Source organism: Xyrauchen texanus, chromosome 23, assembly GCF_025860055.1.
Source record: "Xyrauchen texanus isolate HMW12.3.18 chromosome 23, RBS_HiC_50CHRs, whole genome shotgun sequence".
Classification (NCBI taxonomy): Eukaryota; Metazoa; Chordata; class Actinopteri; order Cypriniformes; family Catostomidae; genus Xyrauchen; species Xyrauchen texanus.
Genome location: NC_068298.1, coordinates 42,369,382 through 42,389,324, shown reverse-complemented (window position 1 = coordinate 42,389,324; position 19,943 = coordinate 42,369,382). Strand labels below are relative to the sequence as shown.

The window sequence follows — 19,943 nt, the reverse complement described above, 5'->3', positions numbered from 1 at the left end:
CATATATATACATACATGTGCACGCACACATACACTAGGGCTGCAACAACTAATCGATAATCAACATAATTGTCAACGAATGTCATTATCGATTAGTTGGTCTGCACACATCATGGGGAGCGTTTACTGATAACAGTCACAGGTGAAATGGCAGAAAGTACAGATCAACCAGCGGCATAAAAAAAAGTGTCCGCCCTAACCATCTAAGGCATGGGAGCATTTTACATTAAATGCAGCAAAGAAGATTGTAACCTGCAAGTTATGCAAAGCTGAGCTTATGTGGCATGGAAAGTACCACAGTGATGCACGAACACGTGAAAAGAAAACGTTGGTGTCACGAATGAAGGTGAAATATCAGCGCGGTAAACAAAAACGGTGTATATCATTATATGAAGATGTGAAAAAGGTATGGTCTAGTTTAATTCAATGCTGTTGTGTAAACGGCTTTGTTTACGAACTTTGGGACAGTCACACTAGATCCATTTTGTCTCGAGCTTCAGGTTGCGCAATCAGTTCACTCACAACATAGTGATGGATTAAAATAGCTATACCACAGAAATAGGTTAAATTAATGTGGAATAATTAATGCTTCTCAACAACTTCTCTGGTGATATAATGTGGAATAATGAAGGCCTCTTTTAAACTTCTTTTGTTGGGTAGCTGCAGCTGCTCTTAAAGCTGTTCTAAAGATGTTCTTTAGGAGTCTGTTTCTTGTCTCACGTTTCGCACATAGCTCAAACATGTATGTCAGCCCCATATAAGGTAAAGAACTATTTAATTGGTAGGGGTCCAGTGGAATGTGGTTTTCTGGACCATATAGCAGAATGCTGGAACAATAAAACATGGAAGAAAGGATTTGATACCATTTGTGTCTGTCAGTTCTTTCTTCCCTCGGCTGAGCCGTATCGAGACAGGGATTGCAGATCAACAAATTAATTAAATACATTGGATGACAAAATTATCTAACAATTAAAATGGTGTGAACAAAGTGAAGCACTAATTATAAAGGCAGATAATAACAGCAGCAGTAAAATATATATATATATATATATATATATATATTTTGTAGTCAGTGATTTTCAGCGAATGCTAATGTACTTGTGCAATAATGCATCATTTTTCCTGTCTTTTTAATCAAGCCTGTTAGCTTGCTGCGTTTCTCCATTCTGTTCTCTTTTTCTAGCAATTCTATTAAACAGATGTCATTTGGGTCTGCAACGTTTAATGAGATCCATAAGGCACAAAAATGTCCCAAAGTGTGTTTCCAAAGCTGAAAGTTATTAAATCAAGTCTTCTTGTTAACATGATGTATGATAAAATTCTATTCTTAAAAGAGTAACATACTATATTTAATAATTTTTCATTAGTACATTGCCAATTTCACATTTCAAATATCACAAAATAAGTTATATATTTTTTCAAACATTCATTATTTTCAGGATTTTATGTGTCCCTGTATACATAAGATATATTTATTCAAAATAACCCTTATGTTTTGTAAATATTTTATGATTTGTGTGCATCCCTCTGTTTGACTGACCACACTATAACACTAACTTGTTTTATCTATAAATAATGTACTGTTGATTTAAATGACATCACAAAGTGGAAATGACATTATTTGAGCCTTGAAGCCACCAAGAACAAAAGCAAGCAAGTACTGACATTTTTTATTTTGTTTGTTGCTTTTTCATGTTAGGCAGGGTCCGTCAAGCTCAAACCAACCACCCCGTCATGCAAAATAGATACTTAAACCAGATTGGAATTGGTAATTCAATATTATAGAACTTTTTCTTAATAGCGTATAGGGCTCTTCAAGCTTTTACTTTAAGTGCATTCACTGCCTTACTGAAACTCCCTGATGCAGTGATAATCAGCCCAAGGTAAGTATACTGCATAGTGTGCTCTAGGACGGTGCTGCCTAGAGAGAACTGGTATCTGTGTTCCTGACATCTGGACTTTTTCTGAAAGACCATAATGTTTGTCTTCTTCAGGTTTACTGCCAGGGCACAGTTCTGGCAGTAGTTCTCCAGTAGGTCCAGATATTGCTGTAGTCCCTGTGGGGTGGGTGACAGCAGCACCAGGTCATCTGCATAGAGCAAAAACTTGAGGTCACTCATCACTCGCTATATCATTCACTCAGTATATCTTTCACTCACTCACTCTATCACTATCTCTTTCACTCACTCACGCACTCACTATCTCTTTCACTCACGCACTCACTATATCTTTCACTCACTATATCTTTCACTCACTCATGCACTCAATATATCTTTCACTCCACTCACGCACTCAATATATCTTTCACTCTCACTATATCTTTCACTCATCACTCACTATATCTCTCACTCACTCACTGACTCACTATATCTTTCACTCACTATATCTTTCACGCAGTCACTTTCTCTTTCACGCACTCACTATCTCTTTCACTCACTCACGCATTCACTATAACTTTCAATATCATCAATCACTCACTCTCTTTCACTCACTATATCTTTCACTCACTCACTCACACACTCAATATATCTTTCACTCCACTCACTCACTCAATATATCTTTCACTCTCTCACTATATCTTTCACTCACTATATATTTCACTCACTATATCTTCCACTCACCATCTTTCACTCACTCATCACTCACTATATCTTTCACTCACTATCTTTCACTCACTATATATTTCACTCACTCACGCACTCACTATATCTTTCACTCACTCACGCACTCACTCACTCTCTCTTTCAGTCACTACTACTAATAAGCACGTTTATTACAAGCTTTTAAGTCAAGGTAAGTGCTGAATAGTCAGTTAAGAGCTAATGTTTAATCATTGGAATAATCACCTGAATAGTCGCATAATCGTTCTAATTATTGTTAGATTAGTAAATTATTCAATTTCTCAAGGCATTAAAAGACTGCTTATTTTCTCTTTATAGATAATTAGATGTGGTTTGTAATATATTTGATCAATAATTTGAATGAAAAGGAAACAATCATTTAAAATTGAAATATAGTTTTTAGAAAAGGTTATAAATAAAAAATTTAAATTATTTTGTCATTTATCTTTCATAACAATGCTGTATGATTTAATATCTACTACAAAAATGCATAATAGTGTCTATTATACAGCTATGTTGTCGATTAATACCAGAAGCATTTAAAAGTGTGACCTGTTGCAGGTAATTGTGTATGAATAAGTGTCCCAGTGTTCAGCTGATGAACACTCCTGCCAAAGCCCAATTTACTGCTTCACAACATACAGTTGAGCTAGGGAGCAAGATGAGACACACCCATTGAGTATCATGTGACTATATGCCCCAAGGAATCTCATTATTTTAAGCCAAATTACAAACATAAGTTTAATTTTAAATTGTTGGTGGCACAAGAGGGATAGAGATAGACCCCACATTTGCTATGATAGAAGTTCAGACTCTTCTCTTATCAGTGTACCAATTGTCCTCCAAACTGTTCTATGGGATGCAAAAGACTTCATTGGTGGAATAGTAATAAGAAAGCTAACCAACACTTTCAGTGCTTGGCCCCTAAATATGAAAGTACAAATATAAAATGGATACACAGAAAGGGGAATGTGAAATTCAAAAAATAGCATGAAACGTTGTTATCCAAGTAATAAATGACTTTGGCAAAATCACTTATATTTTCTATTTACAGCACTGAGATTCCTGGTCAATGGATGTTTTTTTCTTTTTGGCACCATTCTGAGTAAATTCTAGAGACTGTTGTGCGTGAAAGTCCCAGGAGATCAGCAGTTACAGAAATACTCAAACCAGCCTGTCTGGCACCAACAATCATCCATGTTATTATATGATTAGCCAATCATGTAGCAGCAGTACAGTTCATAAAATCATGCAGATATTGTAGAATATCTTAATCAAGTATAAATTAATCAAATTGAATCAATGTAAATATAGCCATTTTATTCTATAATTATTTACGATGGTCAAAGCATGTATCTTAATGTGTGAATCTGTGTAGGGGCCTGTGCAGGAATGGAATGTGCTCACATATGTGCGCTCATAACTGCTGAGAAAATATATGGTGAGGCTCTTCCACAGGTGTCTCCAGTTCACTGCTCAAAATAAACAGACGAGTCAAAGAATAGGATGATGGATAATTGTGACATGTTTGGAATGTATTAGCCCTGCCTTCATCATATATAAGCGGGAAGGAACCCAGTTGCTGGAGTTGTGTCTCCAGAGCAACTCAGCTTTTTTATCTCTGATAATAAAGGCCATCTTCTGGCAGCAAAACCCTAAGACTTCGAGAATGATCTTTCACAGAGGTGGCAGAAGCCACAACAAATTGGCGGGATTGGACAGGAGCAAAGTGGCCACAGCGAGCTAGCTGGATGAGCAACACAAAAAAACAGGTGACCACCTAAAAGGTAAGCATTCTTTGCTTATATAATTAGTTTATGTTGCTTCCCAGAGTTTGCCCATTGCATGCAATGATCTGTTTTTTTTTTTTTTTTTTTTTTTTACTTTTAAGAGGGCTTAGATGAATAGCAGTAAATGAAAGCAGATAAAGTTTAAGGAAGCCCTAGGCAAAAACCCACCGGAAATGCTCTGTTGTTTTGAGGAAGTGAATCGCAGAGTTTTGACCAGGTAGAATATTGTTTTTCACTGTTTTGAGGAAGTGTATCAGTGAAGCGAGTGTAGAGTAGGAAAAGTGTATGTGTAAAAGTCCTGCGGATATCAATCTGTTGTGTTGAGGAAGTGAATCGTAGAGGTCTGATGAGTAGGCAAAAATCCTACTAATATGCTTTTTCATTGTGTCGACGAAGTGAATCTGCGAGAAGGTCTGTTTGGTAGGTCACCTAAGAGAGGTGGTAGAATAGTTGCGTTTTAGAATTTTATTGCATTTTTCGAGAGCTCCTTGTGTTTGTGTGTCTTTGAAAGTGTTTATTTCTGTGTTTGAAAATGTGTGAAGTGCGACTGTGTATGGAAGTGTATGACTGAGTACAAATATGAGCCCAGTAGAGGGATGGGAATGTATGATGAGTCCTTAAAATAAAAGGATCACAGAGTGAATGTTATATGAGTCCTATAAATAAGAGGACAAGTGTGAATTGAATGTAATATGAGCCCTAAAAATAATAAATTACAGGGATATGATGAATGGAGAATGAAGGTTTGTATTTTATATGTTGAATGGATGTTGCACATGAAAGCTGTAGAATATTATCAAGTTAAATAAAAATTAATCAAGTATAATCAATGAAAAGATTTTATTCGACGATTGAAGTGATTTCAGCTTTTATTTCTTTCATCACATTCCCAGTGGGTCAAAAGTTTTACATACACTGTAATTTGGTAGCACTGTCTTTAAATTGGATCAAACATTTTGGGTAGCTTTCCACAAGCTTCTAAAATTAAGTTGCTGGAATTTTGGCCCATTCCTCCAGACAGGTGTAACTGAGTCAGGTTTGTAGGTCTCCTTGCACAAGCTTTTTCAATTTTGCCAAAATTGTTCTATCGAATTGAGGTCAGGGCTTTGTGATGGCCACTCCAATACCTTGACTTTGTTGTTTTTAAGCCATTTTGCCACAACTTTGGAGGTATGCTTGGGGTCATTGTTCATTTGGAAGACCCATTTGAGACCGAGCTTTAAGTTCTTGGCTGATGTCTTAAGATGTTGCTTCAACATATCCACATAATTTTCCTACCCCATGATGACCTATTTTATGAAGTGCACAAGTCCCTACTGCAGCAAAGCACCCCCACAACATGATGCTGCCACCCCCATGCTTCATGGTAGGGATGGTTTTCTTCAGCTTGCAAGCCTCACACTTTTTCATCCCAACATTACAATGGTCATTATGGCCAAAAAGTTCAATATTTGTTTCATCAGACCAGAGAACATCTCTCCAAAAAGTAAGATCTCTGTCCCCATGTGCACTTGCAAACTGTAGTCTGGCTTTATTATTGTGGTTTTGGAAAAGTGGCTTCGTCCTTGCTGAGCAACCTTTCAGGTTATGTCTATATAGGACTCGTTTTACTGTGGATATAGATACATGTCTTGTTTCCTCCAGCATCTTCACAAGGTCATTTGCTGTTGTTCTGGGATTGATTTGCACTATTCGCACCAAACCAGAGACAGAATGAGTCTCCTTCCTGAGCGGTATGTTGGCTGCGTGGTCCGTGGTGTTCATGCTTGTACTATTGTTTGTACAGATGAACATGGTACATTCAGGTGTTTGGAAATTGCTCCCAAGAATGAACCAGTCTTGTGGAGGTCCACAATTTTATTCTGAGGTCTTGGCTGATTTTTATTCCCCCCATGATGTCAAGCAAATAGGCACCGAGTTTGAAGGTTGGCCTTAAAATACATCCACAGGTACACCTCCAAATGATGCTAATTGCCTAAAGGCTTGACATAATTTTCTGGACTTTTCCAAGTTGCATAAAGGCACAGTTAACTTAGTGTATGTAAACATCTGACCCACTGGAATTGTGATATAGTCAATTAAAAGTGAACAACAATCTGTATGTAAACAACTGCTTGGAAAAATTACTAGTTTCATGCACAAAGTAGATGTCCTACACGACTTGCCAAAACTAGTTTGCTAATACAAAATATGTGGAGTGGTTAAAAATGAGTTTTAATTACTTCAGCCTAAGTGTATGTAAATTCTGACTTCAACTGTATCATATTGCTTCAGAAGACATTTAAGTTCTGTATGCAGATGAATGGATTTTAAATATTAAAATATTTAAGCTGCCAAAATATGAGTAGATATGGCCATCTATGAAACCACTAATAGTTTTGATGAAAGAGACACATTTGTTATTATTTCAACTCTTTGCTGGTAAAATAATTATGGTTTTGTTAAATATCAAGACATTACGGAAGAACATGCATTTATTTTGGCAGAATATGTATAATTCACAATTGATGTGCAGATCACAGGTAATTCAAACAAACCAATTTTACAGTAACATATTTCAAAACAACCTTCTCAGCATTTGTAAAGAAAGGATAACATACTGAGATAATGCTTAAACAATGAGACAATAATTAAATGGACACTCTTATACACAAAACAAAATCAGAGTTTTTCAATATTCACTATTGCCCCATTGCAACAGCAGCAAGCAAAAAGCAAAACAAGTTAAACCCCTTATTACAGCAGATGCAGAATCTTCCAGTAAAAACACACAGTGAAGACGGCAAATCTGGAGGAATTCCTCGGGATCATTCGCAACCCTTATAATCGTCCTGTACAAAAGAGAAAAAGCAGCAAACAAACATCACATTTATATTACATACTCACTGAAGCTCTAGGCATAAGCATATAAGACTGATTTTAAGTAAAGCAAGAGAATTTATACTGATTACATAGACCCTCTTTATATTAAACATGGTTTTACATTTATGTGGTCTTAAAATGTTCTTTCATTTTTCAAGTTCAATTTAAAATAAAATTATATAACAAACTCTAAGAAATGTGTCATCATTGTTATTTATTTTTTATCAAATGCCAAGGGAGCGCATATAACATTTGAAAGCTTACAAACTCTATTTTTTACCAACTGTATTACTTTTTCATTTATTTTACAAACAATAGCAAAAGCATTACATACCCCAATCAAGGCCAGAAATTAACAAGGGCTATGAGCAAAAAAAGACACCATAAGTGGAAAAAAAAAATTTATGTGCCAAACATTTTACATTGGGCAAGACCAATTGTGAATTCATCTTTATTTTATCAATTTGTTACATAAATTATTTAACGTCTTGAAACAGTGATTACATTAAGTCTACTGTCACAGTAGACAGCCGAGACTGTATAAACTATTATAATTGGATTCAACAATCCAAGTAAATAAAATGTATTCTAGGAGTGCCTTTATTGTGCTATGGCATCTTGTAAAATATTTGATTTTGTTACACAAACAAATATATTTTAAAGGATATATTTGTTATTTTCTGTACAGTGTTAATGGGGTCCAAAACTTTCAAACTTCATACAGAACATAAAAGGCAGCATAAAAGTAATCGACTTGTAAGCAGCCACTGCTTGATCCTGGAGAACTGGCTAATTAGATCGATTTCAAATATCCCGTGTATATTGAAAATACTTGAACAGGTAGTATACTCACAAATGGTAAATGGTCTGCACTTATATAGTGCCTTTTTAACCTTATCGGTATTCAAAGCGCTTTACACTGTTTTCACCCATTCACACACCAATGGCGTCAGAGCTGCTATGTAAGGTGCTAGCCTGCCATTAGGAGCAACTTGGGGTTCAGTGTCTTGCCCAAGGACACTTCGGCATTTGGAGTTGTGTGGGCCAGGATTCGAACCACCAACCCTGCGATTAGTGGTCGACCCGCTCTACCAACTGAGCCACAGCCGCCCATTGCCACAGGTGTATAAAATCAAGCACCTAGCCATGCAGTCTGCCTTTACAAACATTTGTGAAAGAATTTTACTTAAATATATTTTATAAAAAATATATAGGAATGACATGGCCCATGTCACAAAAAGGAAAGCAAAGAGAAAAAGGTGAGAGGTTTACCATAATTTGCTGAGGGCTTTTGTATGCCACTGGCCACGAACACACAGAAAGGTAAAAGTTCCCAGACTAAACTGCCATCTAACATTTAAAATAAAATATAATTTTGTTCAAAAATGATTCATGTTTGATGATCCTGTCATAGTCGCCATCACCAGTATAGCCAGTACAGACTTTTCGAAAAGGCAGAAATAGCAAAAAATTCTATGTGTATAATGCAACCAGAATTTCTCAGAGTGAAGAGAAATGCTTCAAACAAATTCATCACTCTGCTAATCACCAGTTACATCCCTCATCTGACATTGGGTATAGTATACAGGTCTTCTCAATAATATAAGTAGATAAATCAATCAATAAAATTTTCTTTGTAGAGCGCCTTACAACAGCCAAAAGGTGCACAAGGCGCTTTCCAGTAAAAACATCAATAGACACCAGTATATAAAAAACATAAGTGTACATAAAAATAGCAATCGAGTCAAGTCGGAGGCTACATGTTAAAAGCTTGTCTAAATAGATGTGTTTTCAACTGCGATTTAAAAACACTCAACATGGTGATACTTCGTAAGTGTGGTTGAAGTGCGTTCCACAGTTTTGGGCCCTGGACGGCAAATGACCTACCTCAAAACTTTTTATATTTAAACTTTGGAATCACCAGAGAGGTGTGTTCAGAGGAGCGCAAGGATCTGGCTGGTTGGTGGACCGTTAGTAATTCTGTGAGATAGGATGGGGCCAAACCATTAATGGCCTTGAACACGAACAGCAGGACCTTATACTCCACCCTAAACGCACCGGGAGCCAGTGGAGCGAGCGGAGGATCGGGGTGATATGTGAGTGTTTGGTGGCATTGCAGAGGAGACGTGCTGCTGCGTTTTGTACCAGTTGAAGCCTATTGAGAAGTGACTGATTAAATCCAATGTAGAGGGCATTGCAGCAGTCTATCCTCGAACTGATGAAGGCATGAATGGCTTTTTCAAGGTCAGCTCTGGACAGAAATGGTTTGACCTTACTCAGGAGCCTTAACTGGTAAAAGTTCGCCTTCACAACTGCACTAATCTGTTTGTCGTACTGCATACCTTTGTCAAAAATAACACCCAGGTTACGCACATTGGGTGCAAACTGAGGTGTTAGAGGACCAAAACTGAGAGACCTATTGGATGAGTCCGGATTGAACAGAATGTACTCAGTCTTTCCTTCATTCAGATGAAGGAAATTCTGGAAAAGCCACTGTTTGATGTCCTGAAGGCAGTTATGCAGAGGATCCAGTGCAGAACGATTGCTCAGAATCACAGGAAGGTAGATCTGGAGGTCGTCAGCATAGAAATGGAAATGAACATTGTGATTGGAAATGAGTTTACCAAGTGGCAGCATATACAATGAAAATAGAATCGGACCAAGAATGGATCCTTGAGGCACACCGGAAGACAGAGGGGCAGCTGAGGAGGAAAAGTCATTTAAGCATTACTGAAAAGGTTTTGTTAGTGAGATAAGAAGAGAACCAATTGAGCACCACGCCCTGCAGACCGACAACATGTTGAAGACGGGAGACAAGAATGGCATGATCCACGGTGTCAAATGCAGCGGTCAGATCCAGTAACACCAAAACCACAGAGCTTTTACAGTCCATTGCTCCAAGAATGTCATTATGGACCCTCAATAGTGCCGATTCAGTGCTATGTCTAGACCTGAAACCGGACTGAAATTGATCATGTAGCTTACTGGTAATAGTATACATAACAATTATAATCTAAATACTACAATATTAATACTTGTAATATAGCCAGCATGCAATATTCAAAAAATTATTGTATTATATATTTTTAATATACATTTTATTATCTTTCAGGAAACATCATAAATTATTTAGCAACAAGGTCCCCTCTTTTAGGATTTCATCTGTTAACATGTTCATATTAACATGCATTTTGTCTTTAAACTTGTGAGCATTGAATGTTAAAGGGATAGCTCACCCAAAATGAAAAATCTGTCATCGCTTCACATTTAGTAGTGATCCAAGATAGCAGCACGGTAGCACGCAGCGGACACTCCGGATCCAAAATGGTGCTATTTTTGTTAAAAAAGCCATACTTTTGCAGCACATGAACATCGGAGCAACTGGTGTTCGTGTCTACCATCACCAGACACTACTGAAATATAAGACTCATGCAAAAACCAAGCTGCATGATGACCTGCAGAAGGGCTACGCGTACTCTGCTTGCTGCGGAGACCAGGCCTCCAGTCCTCGGCATTGCCTGATGCCGGCGGCCGGGGGAGAGGACGTCGTAAGTGGTGTGCGAGAAAGCAGAAGCGCGGCAAGAGGGCGGGGGTCCATGCTAGGCTAAAAACAAACCCTAGCCGGCCAGCTCTCCCGTCTATCCTGCTCTCAAATATTTGCTCCCTGGACAATAAACTGGACTATATCCGACTCCAGCAGGCTACGCAGCACGAGTTTAGAGACTGCTGCGTCTTTGTTTTTACGGAGACGTGGCTCAGCGACAGAGTTCCGGACACCGCCATTCAGCTAGACGGACTCGCCTCGTTTCTTGCTGACAGAAATACAGCTCTCTGCTGTAAGACTCACGGTGGTGGCTTGTGTGTTTACATCAACATGGAATGGTGCAAGAACTCTATACTAGTCTCTAGCTGCTGTTGGAGCTTGTGACTGTTAGATGCAGAACTTTTTATTTACCATAGGAAATCACCACTGTTTGCATAACCAGAGTATACATTCCTCCCAGCGCTAACGCTAAGGAAGCGCTCTGTGAACTGTGGTGCTATGAGCGAACTGCAGAATGCTCACCCCGACGGACTGTTTATTGTTGCCGGAGAATCTCAAGACAGTGCTCCCTAAATTCCATCAGTATGTGGACTTTGCAACGAGAGGGGCGAACAAGCTTGATCTTGTTTACACAAACATCCCAGGCGCATACCGGGCGGAGACCCGCCCCCACCTCGGCTACTCAGACCAACATCTCTTTTATGTTAATTCCAGCATACAGACCGCTCGTCAGATGCACAAAACTGCTTCAGAAGCAGGTGAAAACCTGGCCAGCAGGAGCCATCTCTGCTCTTTAGGACTGTTTTGAATGTACTGACTGGCACATGTTCAGGGAGGCTGCAACATATGGCGATTCTAGCAACTCGGAGGAATACACAGCATCAGTGACCAGCTACATCAGCAAGTACATTGATGATGTCACTTTCTCCAAGACCATCACCACACGCTCCAACCAGAAGCCATGGATGACTGCGGAGGTGCGCACGCTGCTGAGGACCCGAGACTCCGCCTTCAGAGCAGGCGATAAGACAGCCCTAAGAACAGCTAGGGCCAAACTGTCCCGGGCAATCAGAGAGTCAAAGCGCGCACACGCCCAGAGAATCCACAGTCACTTCCAGGATAGCGGTGACACGCGGCACATGTGGCAGGGCATCCAGGCCATCACCAACTACAAGACAACATCAGTTGCCTGTGACAAAGATGCTTCCCTTCCAGATGCGCTGAACGACTTCTACGCTCTGTTTGAAGTGCAGAACGATGCGGTGGCGAGGAAGACAACCCTCCTCCCAATGACCAGGTGCTCTGTCTTACCAAAGCGGATGTGAGGAAAACTCTACATAGAGTCAACCCATGAAGGCTGCTGGACCACACAACATTCCTGGCAGAGTGCTCAGAGGATGTGCAGACTAGCTAGGAGATGCTTCAAGGCCACCACCATCATCCCCATGCCAAAGAAGTCTTCAGTGTCCTGCCTCAATGACTACCATCCCATCGCACTCACACCAATCATCATTAAGCGCTTCGAGAGGCTCGTCATGAGGACCCACATTAAGACCCAGCTGCCCCCCTCACTAGACCCACTTCAGTTTGCATATCGTCCAAACCGTTCAACGGACGACTCCATTGCCACAACCCTCCATCTGGCCCTCACCCACCTAGACAAAAAGGACTCATACGTTCGAATGCTGTTCATAGATTTCAGCTCAGCATTTAACACAATAATTCCTCAGCACCTGATTGGAAAGCTGAACCTGGACACCTCCCTCTGCAACTGGATCCTGGACTTCCTGACTGGGAGACCTCAGTCAGTCCGGATTGGAAACAGCATCTCCACCACCACCACACTGAGCACTGGGGCCCCCCAGGGCTATGTGCTCAGTCCACTGCTGTTCACTCTGCTGACTCAACACTGCGCAGCAATACATAGCTCGAACCACATCGTCAAGTTCGCAGATGACACGGCCGTGGTGGGTCTCATCAGCAAGAACGACGAGTCAGCATACAAAGAGGAGGTGCAGCACCTAACTGACTGGTGTAGAGCCAACAACCTGTCCCTGAATGTCGACAAAACAAAAGAGATGGTTGTTGACTTTAGGAGAGCACAAGGTGAACACTCTCCACTGAACATTGACGGCTCCTCTGTTGAGATCGTCAAGAGCACCAAATTCCTTGGTGTTCACCTGGCGGAGAACCTCACCTGGTCCCTCAACACCAGCTCTATCACCAAGAAAGCCCAGCAGCGTCTCTACTTTCTCCGAAGGCTGAGGAAAGCACATTTCCCACCCCCATCCTCACTACATTCTATAGAGGGACTATTGAGAGCATCCTGAAAAGCTGCATTACTGCCTGGTTTGGGACTTGCACTGTTTCGGACCACAAAGCCCTGCAGAGGCTAGTTAGGACAGCTGAGATGATCTTCGGGGTCTCTCTTCCCTCCATCAAAGTCATTTACAAAACAACCAGCATTGTGGACGACCCCACACACCCCTCACACAAACTCTTTACCCTCCTGCCTTCTGGCAAGAGGTACCGAAGCATTCGGGCCCTCACGGTCAGACTGTAACAGCTTCTTCCCCCAAGCCATCAGACTCCTCAATACTCAGAGACTGGTTTGACACACACACACACACACACACGTGTCCTGACACTTTAATTACTGTCACTTTTTAACTGTCTGCTACCTCAGTAACTGCTATGTGCATAGAACACTATCTCATAGTATGTGGAGAGAGGAGAACCTTCCAGAAGAACAACCATCTCTGCAGCACTCCACCAATCAGGCCTGTATGGTAGAGTGGCCAGACGGAAGCCCCTCCGCAGTAAAAGGCACATGACAGCCTGCCTGGAGTTTGCCAAAAGGCAACTGAAGGACTCTTAGACCATGAGAAACAAAATTCTCTGGCCTGATGAAACAAAGATTGAACTCTGTGGCCTGAATGGCAAGCGTCATGTCTGGAGGAAACCAGGCACCGCTCATTACCTGGCCAATACCATCCCTACAATGAAGCATGGTGGTGGCAGCATCATGCTGTGGGGATGTTTTTCAGTGGCAGGAACTGGGAGACTAGTCAGGATCGAGGGAAAGATGAATGCAGCAATGTACAAAGACATCCTTGATGAAAATCTGCTCCAGAGTGCTCTGGACCTCAGACTGGGGCGAAGGTTCATCTTCCAACAGGACAATGACCCTAAGCACACAGTCAAGATAACAAAGGTGTGGCTACGGGACAACTCTGTGCATGTCCTTGAGTGGCCCAGCCAAAGCCCAGACTTGAACCCGATTGAACATCTCCGGAGAGATCTGAAAATGGCTGTGAACCGACGCTCCCCATCGAACCTGATGGAGCTTGAGAGGTCCTGCAAAGAATGGGAGAAACTTCCCAAAAATAGATTTAATTTTTGTTCCAAATGTTGATTAGATGATTAGAAGTTATATACAGTAATACTTATTAGAAGAATAGTGGGACAATTGACTGCTCAGCTGTTCCATGGCCAGGTGTGTGTTATTCCCTCATTATCCCATTTACAAGGAGCAGATAAAAGGTCCAGAGTTCATTTCAAGTGTGCTATTTGCATTTGGAATCTGTTGCTATCAACTCTCAATATGAGATCCAAAGAGCTGTCACTATCAGTGAAGCAAGCAATCATTAGGCTGAAAAATCAAAACAAACCCATCAGAGAGATAGCAAAAACATTAGCTGTGGCCAAATCAACTATTTGGGACATTCTTAAAAAGAAAGAACACACCGGTGAGCTCAGCACCACCAAAAGATCCAGAAGACCACAGAAAACAACTGTGGTGGATGACCGAAGAATTCTTTCCCTGGTGAAGAAAACACCCTTCACAAAAGTAGGCCAGATCAAGAACACTCTCCAGGAGGTAGGTGTATGTGTGTCAAAGTCAACAATCAAGAGAAGACTTCACCAGAGTGAATACAGAGGGTTCACCACAAGATGTAAACCATTGGTGAGCCTCAAAAACAGGAAGGCCAGATTAGAGTTTGCCAAACAACATCTAAAAAAGCCTTCACAGTTCTGGAACAACATCCTATGGACAGATGATACAAAGATCAACTTGTACCAGAGTGATGGGAAGAGAAGAGTATGGAGAAGGAAAGGAACTGCTCATGATCCAAAGCATACCACCTCATCAGTGAAGCATGGTGGTGGTAGTGTCATGGCGTGGGCATGTATGGCTACTAATGGAACTGGTTCTCTTGTATTTATTGATGATGTGACTGCTGACAAAAGCAGCAGGATGAATTCTGAAGTGTTTTGGGCAATATTATCTGCTCATATTCAGCCAAATGCTTCAGAACTCATTGGACGGCGCTTCACAGTACAGATGGCCAAGCATACTGCGAAAGCAACCAAAGAGTTTTTTAAAAGGAAAGAAGTGGAATGTTATGCAATGGCCAAGTCAATCACCTGACCTGAATCTGATTGACACTTGCTGAAGACAAAACTGAAGGGAAAATGCCCCAAGAACAAGCAGGAACTGAAGACCGTTGCAGTAGAGGCCTGGCAGAGCATCACCAGGGATGAAACCCAGCGTCTGGTGATGTCTATGCGTTCCAGACTTCAGGCTGTAATTGACTGCAAAGGATTTGCAACCAAGTATTAAAAAGTGAAAGTTTGATTTATGATTGTTAATCTGTCCCATTACTTTTGGTCCCTTAAAAAGTGGGAGGCACATATACAAACTGTTGTAATTCCTACACCGTTCACCTGATTTGGATGTAAATACCCTCAAATTGAAGCTGAAAGTCTGCAGTTAAAGCACATCTTGTTCATTTCATTTCAAATCCATTGTGGTGGTGTATAGAGCCAAAAAGATTAGAATTGTGTCGATGTCCCAATATTTATGGACCTGACTGTATATGTATATACACATTTGAAGTCAGTAGTTTACATACACCTTAGCCAAATACATTTAAACTCACAATTCCTGACATTTAATCATAGAAAACATTCCCTGTCTTAAATCAGTTGGGATCACTACTTTATTTTAAGAATGCGAAATGTCAGAATAATAGTAGAGAGAATTATTTATTTCAGCTTTTATTTTTTTTCACATTCCCATTAGGTCAGATGTTTACATACAATTTGTTAGTATTTGGTAGCATTGCCTTTCAATTGTTTAACTTGGGTCAACCTTTTTGGGTAGCCTTCCACAAGTTTCACACAATAAGTTGCTGGAATTTTATCCCATTCCTCCAGACAGAACTGTTGTAACAGAGTCATGTTTGTAGGCCTCCTTGCTCTCATATGCTTTTTCAGTTCTGCCCGCAAATGTTCAGATTGAGGTCAGGGGTTTGTGATGGTCACTTCAATCCCTTAACTTTGTTGTCCACTTTGCCACAACTTGAGGTATGCATGGGGGTCATTGTCCATTTGGAAGACACATTTGCAACTACATTTTGCTAATATGAAATGAAGAGTTGTTAAAAAATTTGTTTTAATGACTTCATCCTAAGTGTATGTAAACTTATATATATTATATATATATATATATATATACAGTATATATATATACAGTATATATATATATATATATATATGAACTTAATGACTTAGGTTGAAGTCATTAAAACAAATTTTTTAACAACTCCACAGATATATATAAATTGACCTATAGATTTTCTTAAAATTTTCATAAAAATTGGGGTAAATCGCAAGATTCCTGATATGGTTTGAAAGATAAAAAATGAAGGACACAGCTTTAATTACAGTAGCTTGGGTGGTGTGTATGTAATAGAGGATTAGACGTGCATGATGCACACACTCACGTTCCATGCTGCATGTGTTGTATGTCTAGCGCATGCGCATGTGCAGACTATGTTTGGGTCCGTCTACTCGCTCCAGTTTCTCAAAATGTCTCCTGGCATTCCGAATGTTGATTAGGGTGGCAGCAGATGCTGGAGAGAGTAAGACAGTGAGTTAGTGAACTCTGTCACAAAAAACTTTACTCTGAGATTATTTCAGGGACAGACCACAGTACTAATTTAATCATTTATTATAGAAACCCCACAACATGTATTTACATATCAAATATTTATGTTTGACATAAGGGTAGATGCAAGATGGCGCCTGTCTGTGTGGCTGGCTGTCTGCTACCTGGTCTGGTAGTTTTTATTTTGTATGGTCTCCCTCCTAGTGCAGGATGTCACTGCTATTTTGGTTTATGATATTCTTATGCTCATTAACATCAGAAACACTGTTAATATACAGTTTGAGCAAGAATTTGGAGGACCATGTTCATACCTCCCTCCATTCCTGCCAGGTGTGCCACCAGTCCTATGTTGGCTTCCCTGCACACTTCCGTCAAAATCGTTGAAGACGACGTGGGGAAACAAGGCGGATTTTCTGTCAAACTCAAGGCTACATTTTGGCTGGCTTTTAATTTAATCGGATTATAACATCCCGCGGGCGGGCCTGTAAATGTTCAAAATAAAACCTATGCGATGTACACAACTGCTGTGTGTACATTGTACACATGCCACATATCTTTGGAAAGCTACATTTCTTTATTTTCTATTGATATAAACAATTTTAAGATACAAATTGCAACAGCAGGTACAATCTATATCTTTGTCAGACCACCAACATATAAACAAACAATAACTAAATGTAGGCAACTCACCTATGAAGCCTCATAGTAGTCCACTGATCCATAACTTCCCGACAAAAACGGTGTTGTTTCATTGTCAAATGTCCAAACGATCAAATCAAGGAAATGTTTTTGTCCAAATCACATTATTACATCAATAAATACCCACGGACTCTTGTTGCATCATTTCAAAGTACCCGGCAGCTGTGCCTAATCTTTCACATATTCTCTGTCATAACTTCAGTTCAGATGTAAACATTTCCTATGTCCGGTATCAAAATGGATGCTGCACTCTGACCTTTCGCCACACCTCATTTGACCCAATAGGAGCTTCCATGTCCTGTCCATAGCCTTCAATAGCCAACCACAGTCTGTGTCGAATGTAACTGCCTCCCCCCATTCCTTTGTGTAAAGATCAAGCCAGTTAAAGCCGAGTGTGAGGATGACTTTCTAAAAAGTGTGTGCATAATGTTTACTTGCTAGCACGAGGTGATTTGTGCGTCTGTGCGTAAAAGCTGAATAGTGTAATTTTGGAACTCTTTACACTTTTGGAGATTTAAATATTGCGAAACGGACAAGGAAAACAAGATTTTCGCTCCAGGATGTGATAGAAGAATGCATTCGGTGTGAAAGTGATGAGTCTGGAGATTGCCTCGGAATCAACATATGACAAATCATTCATATTTTGTTCAGAAATGTAGAGGAAACATTTATGGAGGGAGGAGACATTACTCTGGACAAGTAAGTTATTTTCTTGTATTTTATAACATATATTACTGTATATTCCGCATAAATAAGCTTTAGTTTACTGTTTGCGGGAGTAGTTTATATTTGTTTGTGCATGTGTGAGGTTTTAGTTTGTTGTTTCTTTCAGATCTAGCTCTATTGGCATGATATATATATCTATATAGATATATAGATATATATATATATATATATCTATATATATATATATATGGGTTAGGGTTATGTGTTTTACCAAAAGATGTTTTTGCAAAAGTATACAGTATTTACAGTAAATATACATATACATATTTACGTACTCGAAAAGAAAAACGATATATACACGTTGAATATAACAATATAAGTTGTGTTTGTTTGTGTGTGTCTTTGTTTCACTTCTAACCTTTGGGGGAGGTGTGTGTATGTGTCTCTTTGTTTCATTGTGTATTTACAATTTTGCTGAGATGTGAGGAAGCAAGCTGTAAAAAGGTAGAATACAGAAAAGATGGAAAAGTTTTGTCTAGCTTTGTGTAAAAATGTATGTAAATAGTTTGTGTATTTTTTATATAAACACATTTTCCACCATAGCACTAGTTTTGACTCTTTTATATGCACAACGTTTAGTTTCAAGAAGGGAAAAAGCACTCTAATGTATTTATGCTTCAGTTACTCTGTGTCAGCAAAACTAATAGTGGTTCTGGATATTAATTTTTTTGTGGTATTGTTATGAAATTTTAACTTGGACAAGGTAAGGCTTCATGCTGTGATCTCATTATGTTTTCAAGCTAATAGCTACAAGTTATAGTCATCTGCAGGCATCTGTATGCAAAAAAAAAATGCAGGCGGAAAAACAAACTTCTATTTCACCATTCAAAAGTGACCACAACCATGCATGTACTCCAAAATGTTTAAGAACAGCTTTAAATTTACTTTGGGTATGCCTTGATTAGGCGTTTTAGGCTAATTTTACAGGATTGGGAAGAACTAGGACCAATTTCGACCATCATAGTGTCAATGATGACTGGGACTATCATCGATTCGTTTATCGGCGCTATCTGGAGCCAGCATATACGCTGTGTCGTGCACCACAGTTGGTAGGCTATGTTATTCAATATGGCATTGGTAATGCGAGATCACTTTGTAACAAGACGTTTATCCTGAGGGATTTCTTCACCTCTAAATTATTGGATGTTCTATTTGTGACTGAGACTTGGCTATTTACCGGTGATTTAAGCCCTTTTGCTGACCTCGTTCCCTCGGATTGTAAATTTGTTAACTCTCCATAAGCTTCTGGCATAGGTGGACCTTTAGATTCTGGTTTTTCACTTTGGATAGTTTTCACTGTCGTCTTGTAGAGACCGAAGTTTTCTCTAGTTTTGAACTGAAAGTCTTTCAACTAGATCTGTGTTGTGTGTGGCGGTATATCGGCCACCCAAATTTAACAAAGACTTTATTCAGAATTTTCTGAATTTTTGGAGGGAATTTTAGTGAAATTTGACACGTTTTTAATAGTGGGAGATTTTAAAATTCATATTTGTTGTCCAGCCGACCCTCTGGTGAAAGACTTTTTGAATCTTATTGACTCTTTTAATCTTGTGCAATCTGTAAAGGGTCCAACACATGATCATGGACATATTTTAATTTCTCTGTGTTATGTTGATGTTTGTGATGCAACTTTCTCTGACCACAAACTCGTCATTTTTGGGGCTTCTTTCCCATGTCAGACTATTAAATCTCATCCACCTGCACGTCTGTGTCGTATGATGAATTCCAGTATTATTAGTGAGTTTTCT

The 19,943-nt window shown here is 39.6% G+C and overlaps 1 protein-coding gene across 2 annotated transcripts in view; it reads right to left on the bottom strand.

Moving 5' to 3' along the window:
- Positions 1-1,637: 1,637 nt before the first annotated feature.
- The window catches only part of LOC127617081 (ras-related GTP-binding protein A-like), a 52,965-nt gene continuing 34,659 nt past the window's right edge, over positions 1,638-19,943 (bottom strand). Inside the window, exons 10-11 of one of the 2 annotated variants that reach the window (XM_052088966.1) lie at positions 16,607-16,735; positions 1,638-2,089 (exon numbers count right to left, since the gene is read on the bottom strand). In XM_052088966.1, the coding sequence (XP_051944926.1) occupies positions 16,632-16,735 (104 nt within the window). In that variant the 3' untranslated portion in view covers positions 1,638-2,089; positions 16,607-16,631. Of the gene's footprint in view, positions 2,090-2,129; positions 7,243-16,606; positions 16,736-19,943 lie in introns of those variants that run through there. The other variant, XM_052088965.1, reaches the window with a different exon arrangement.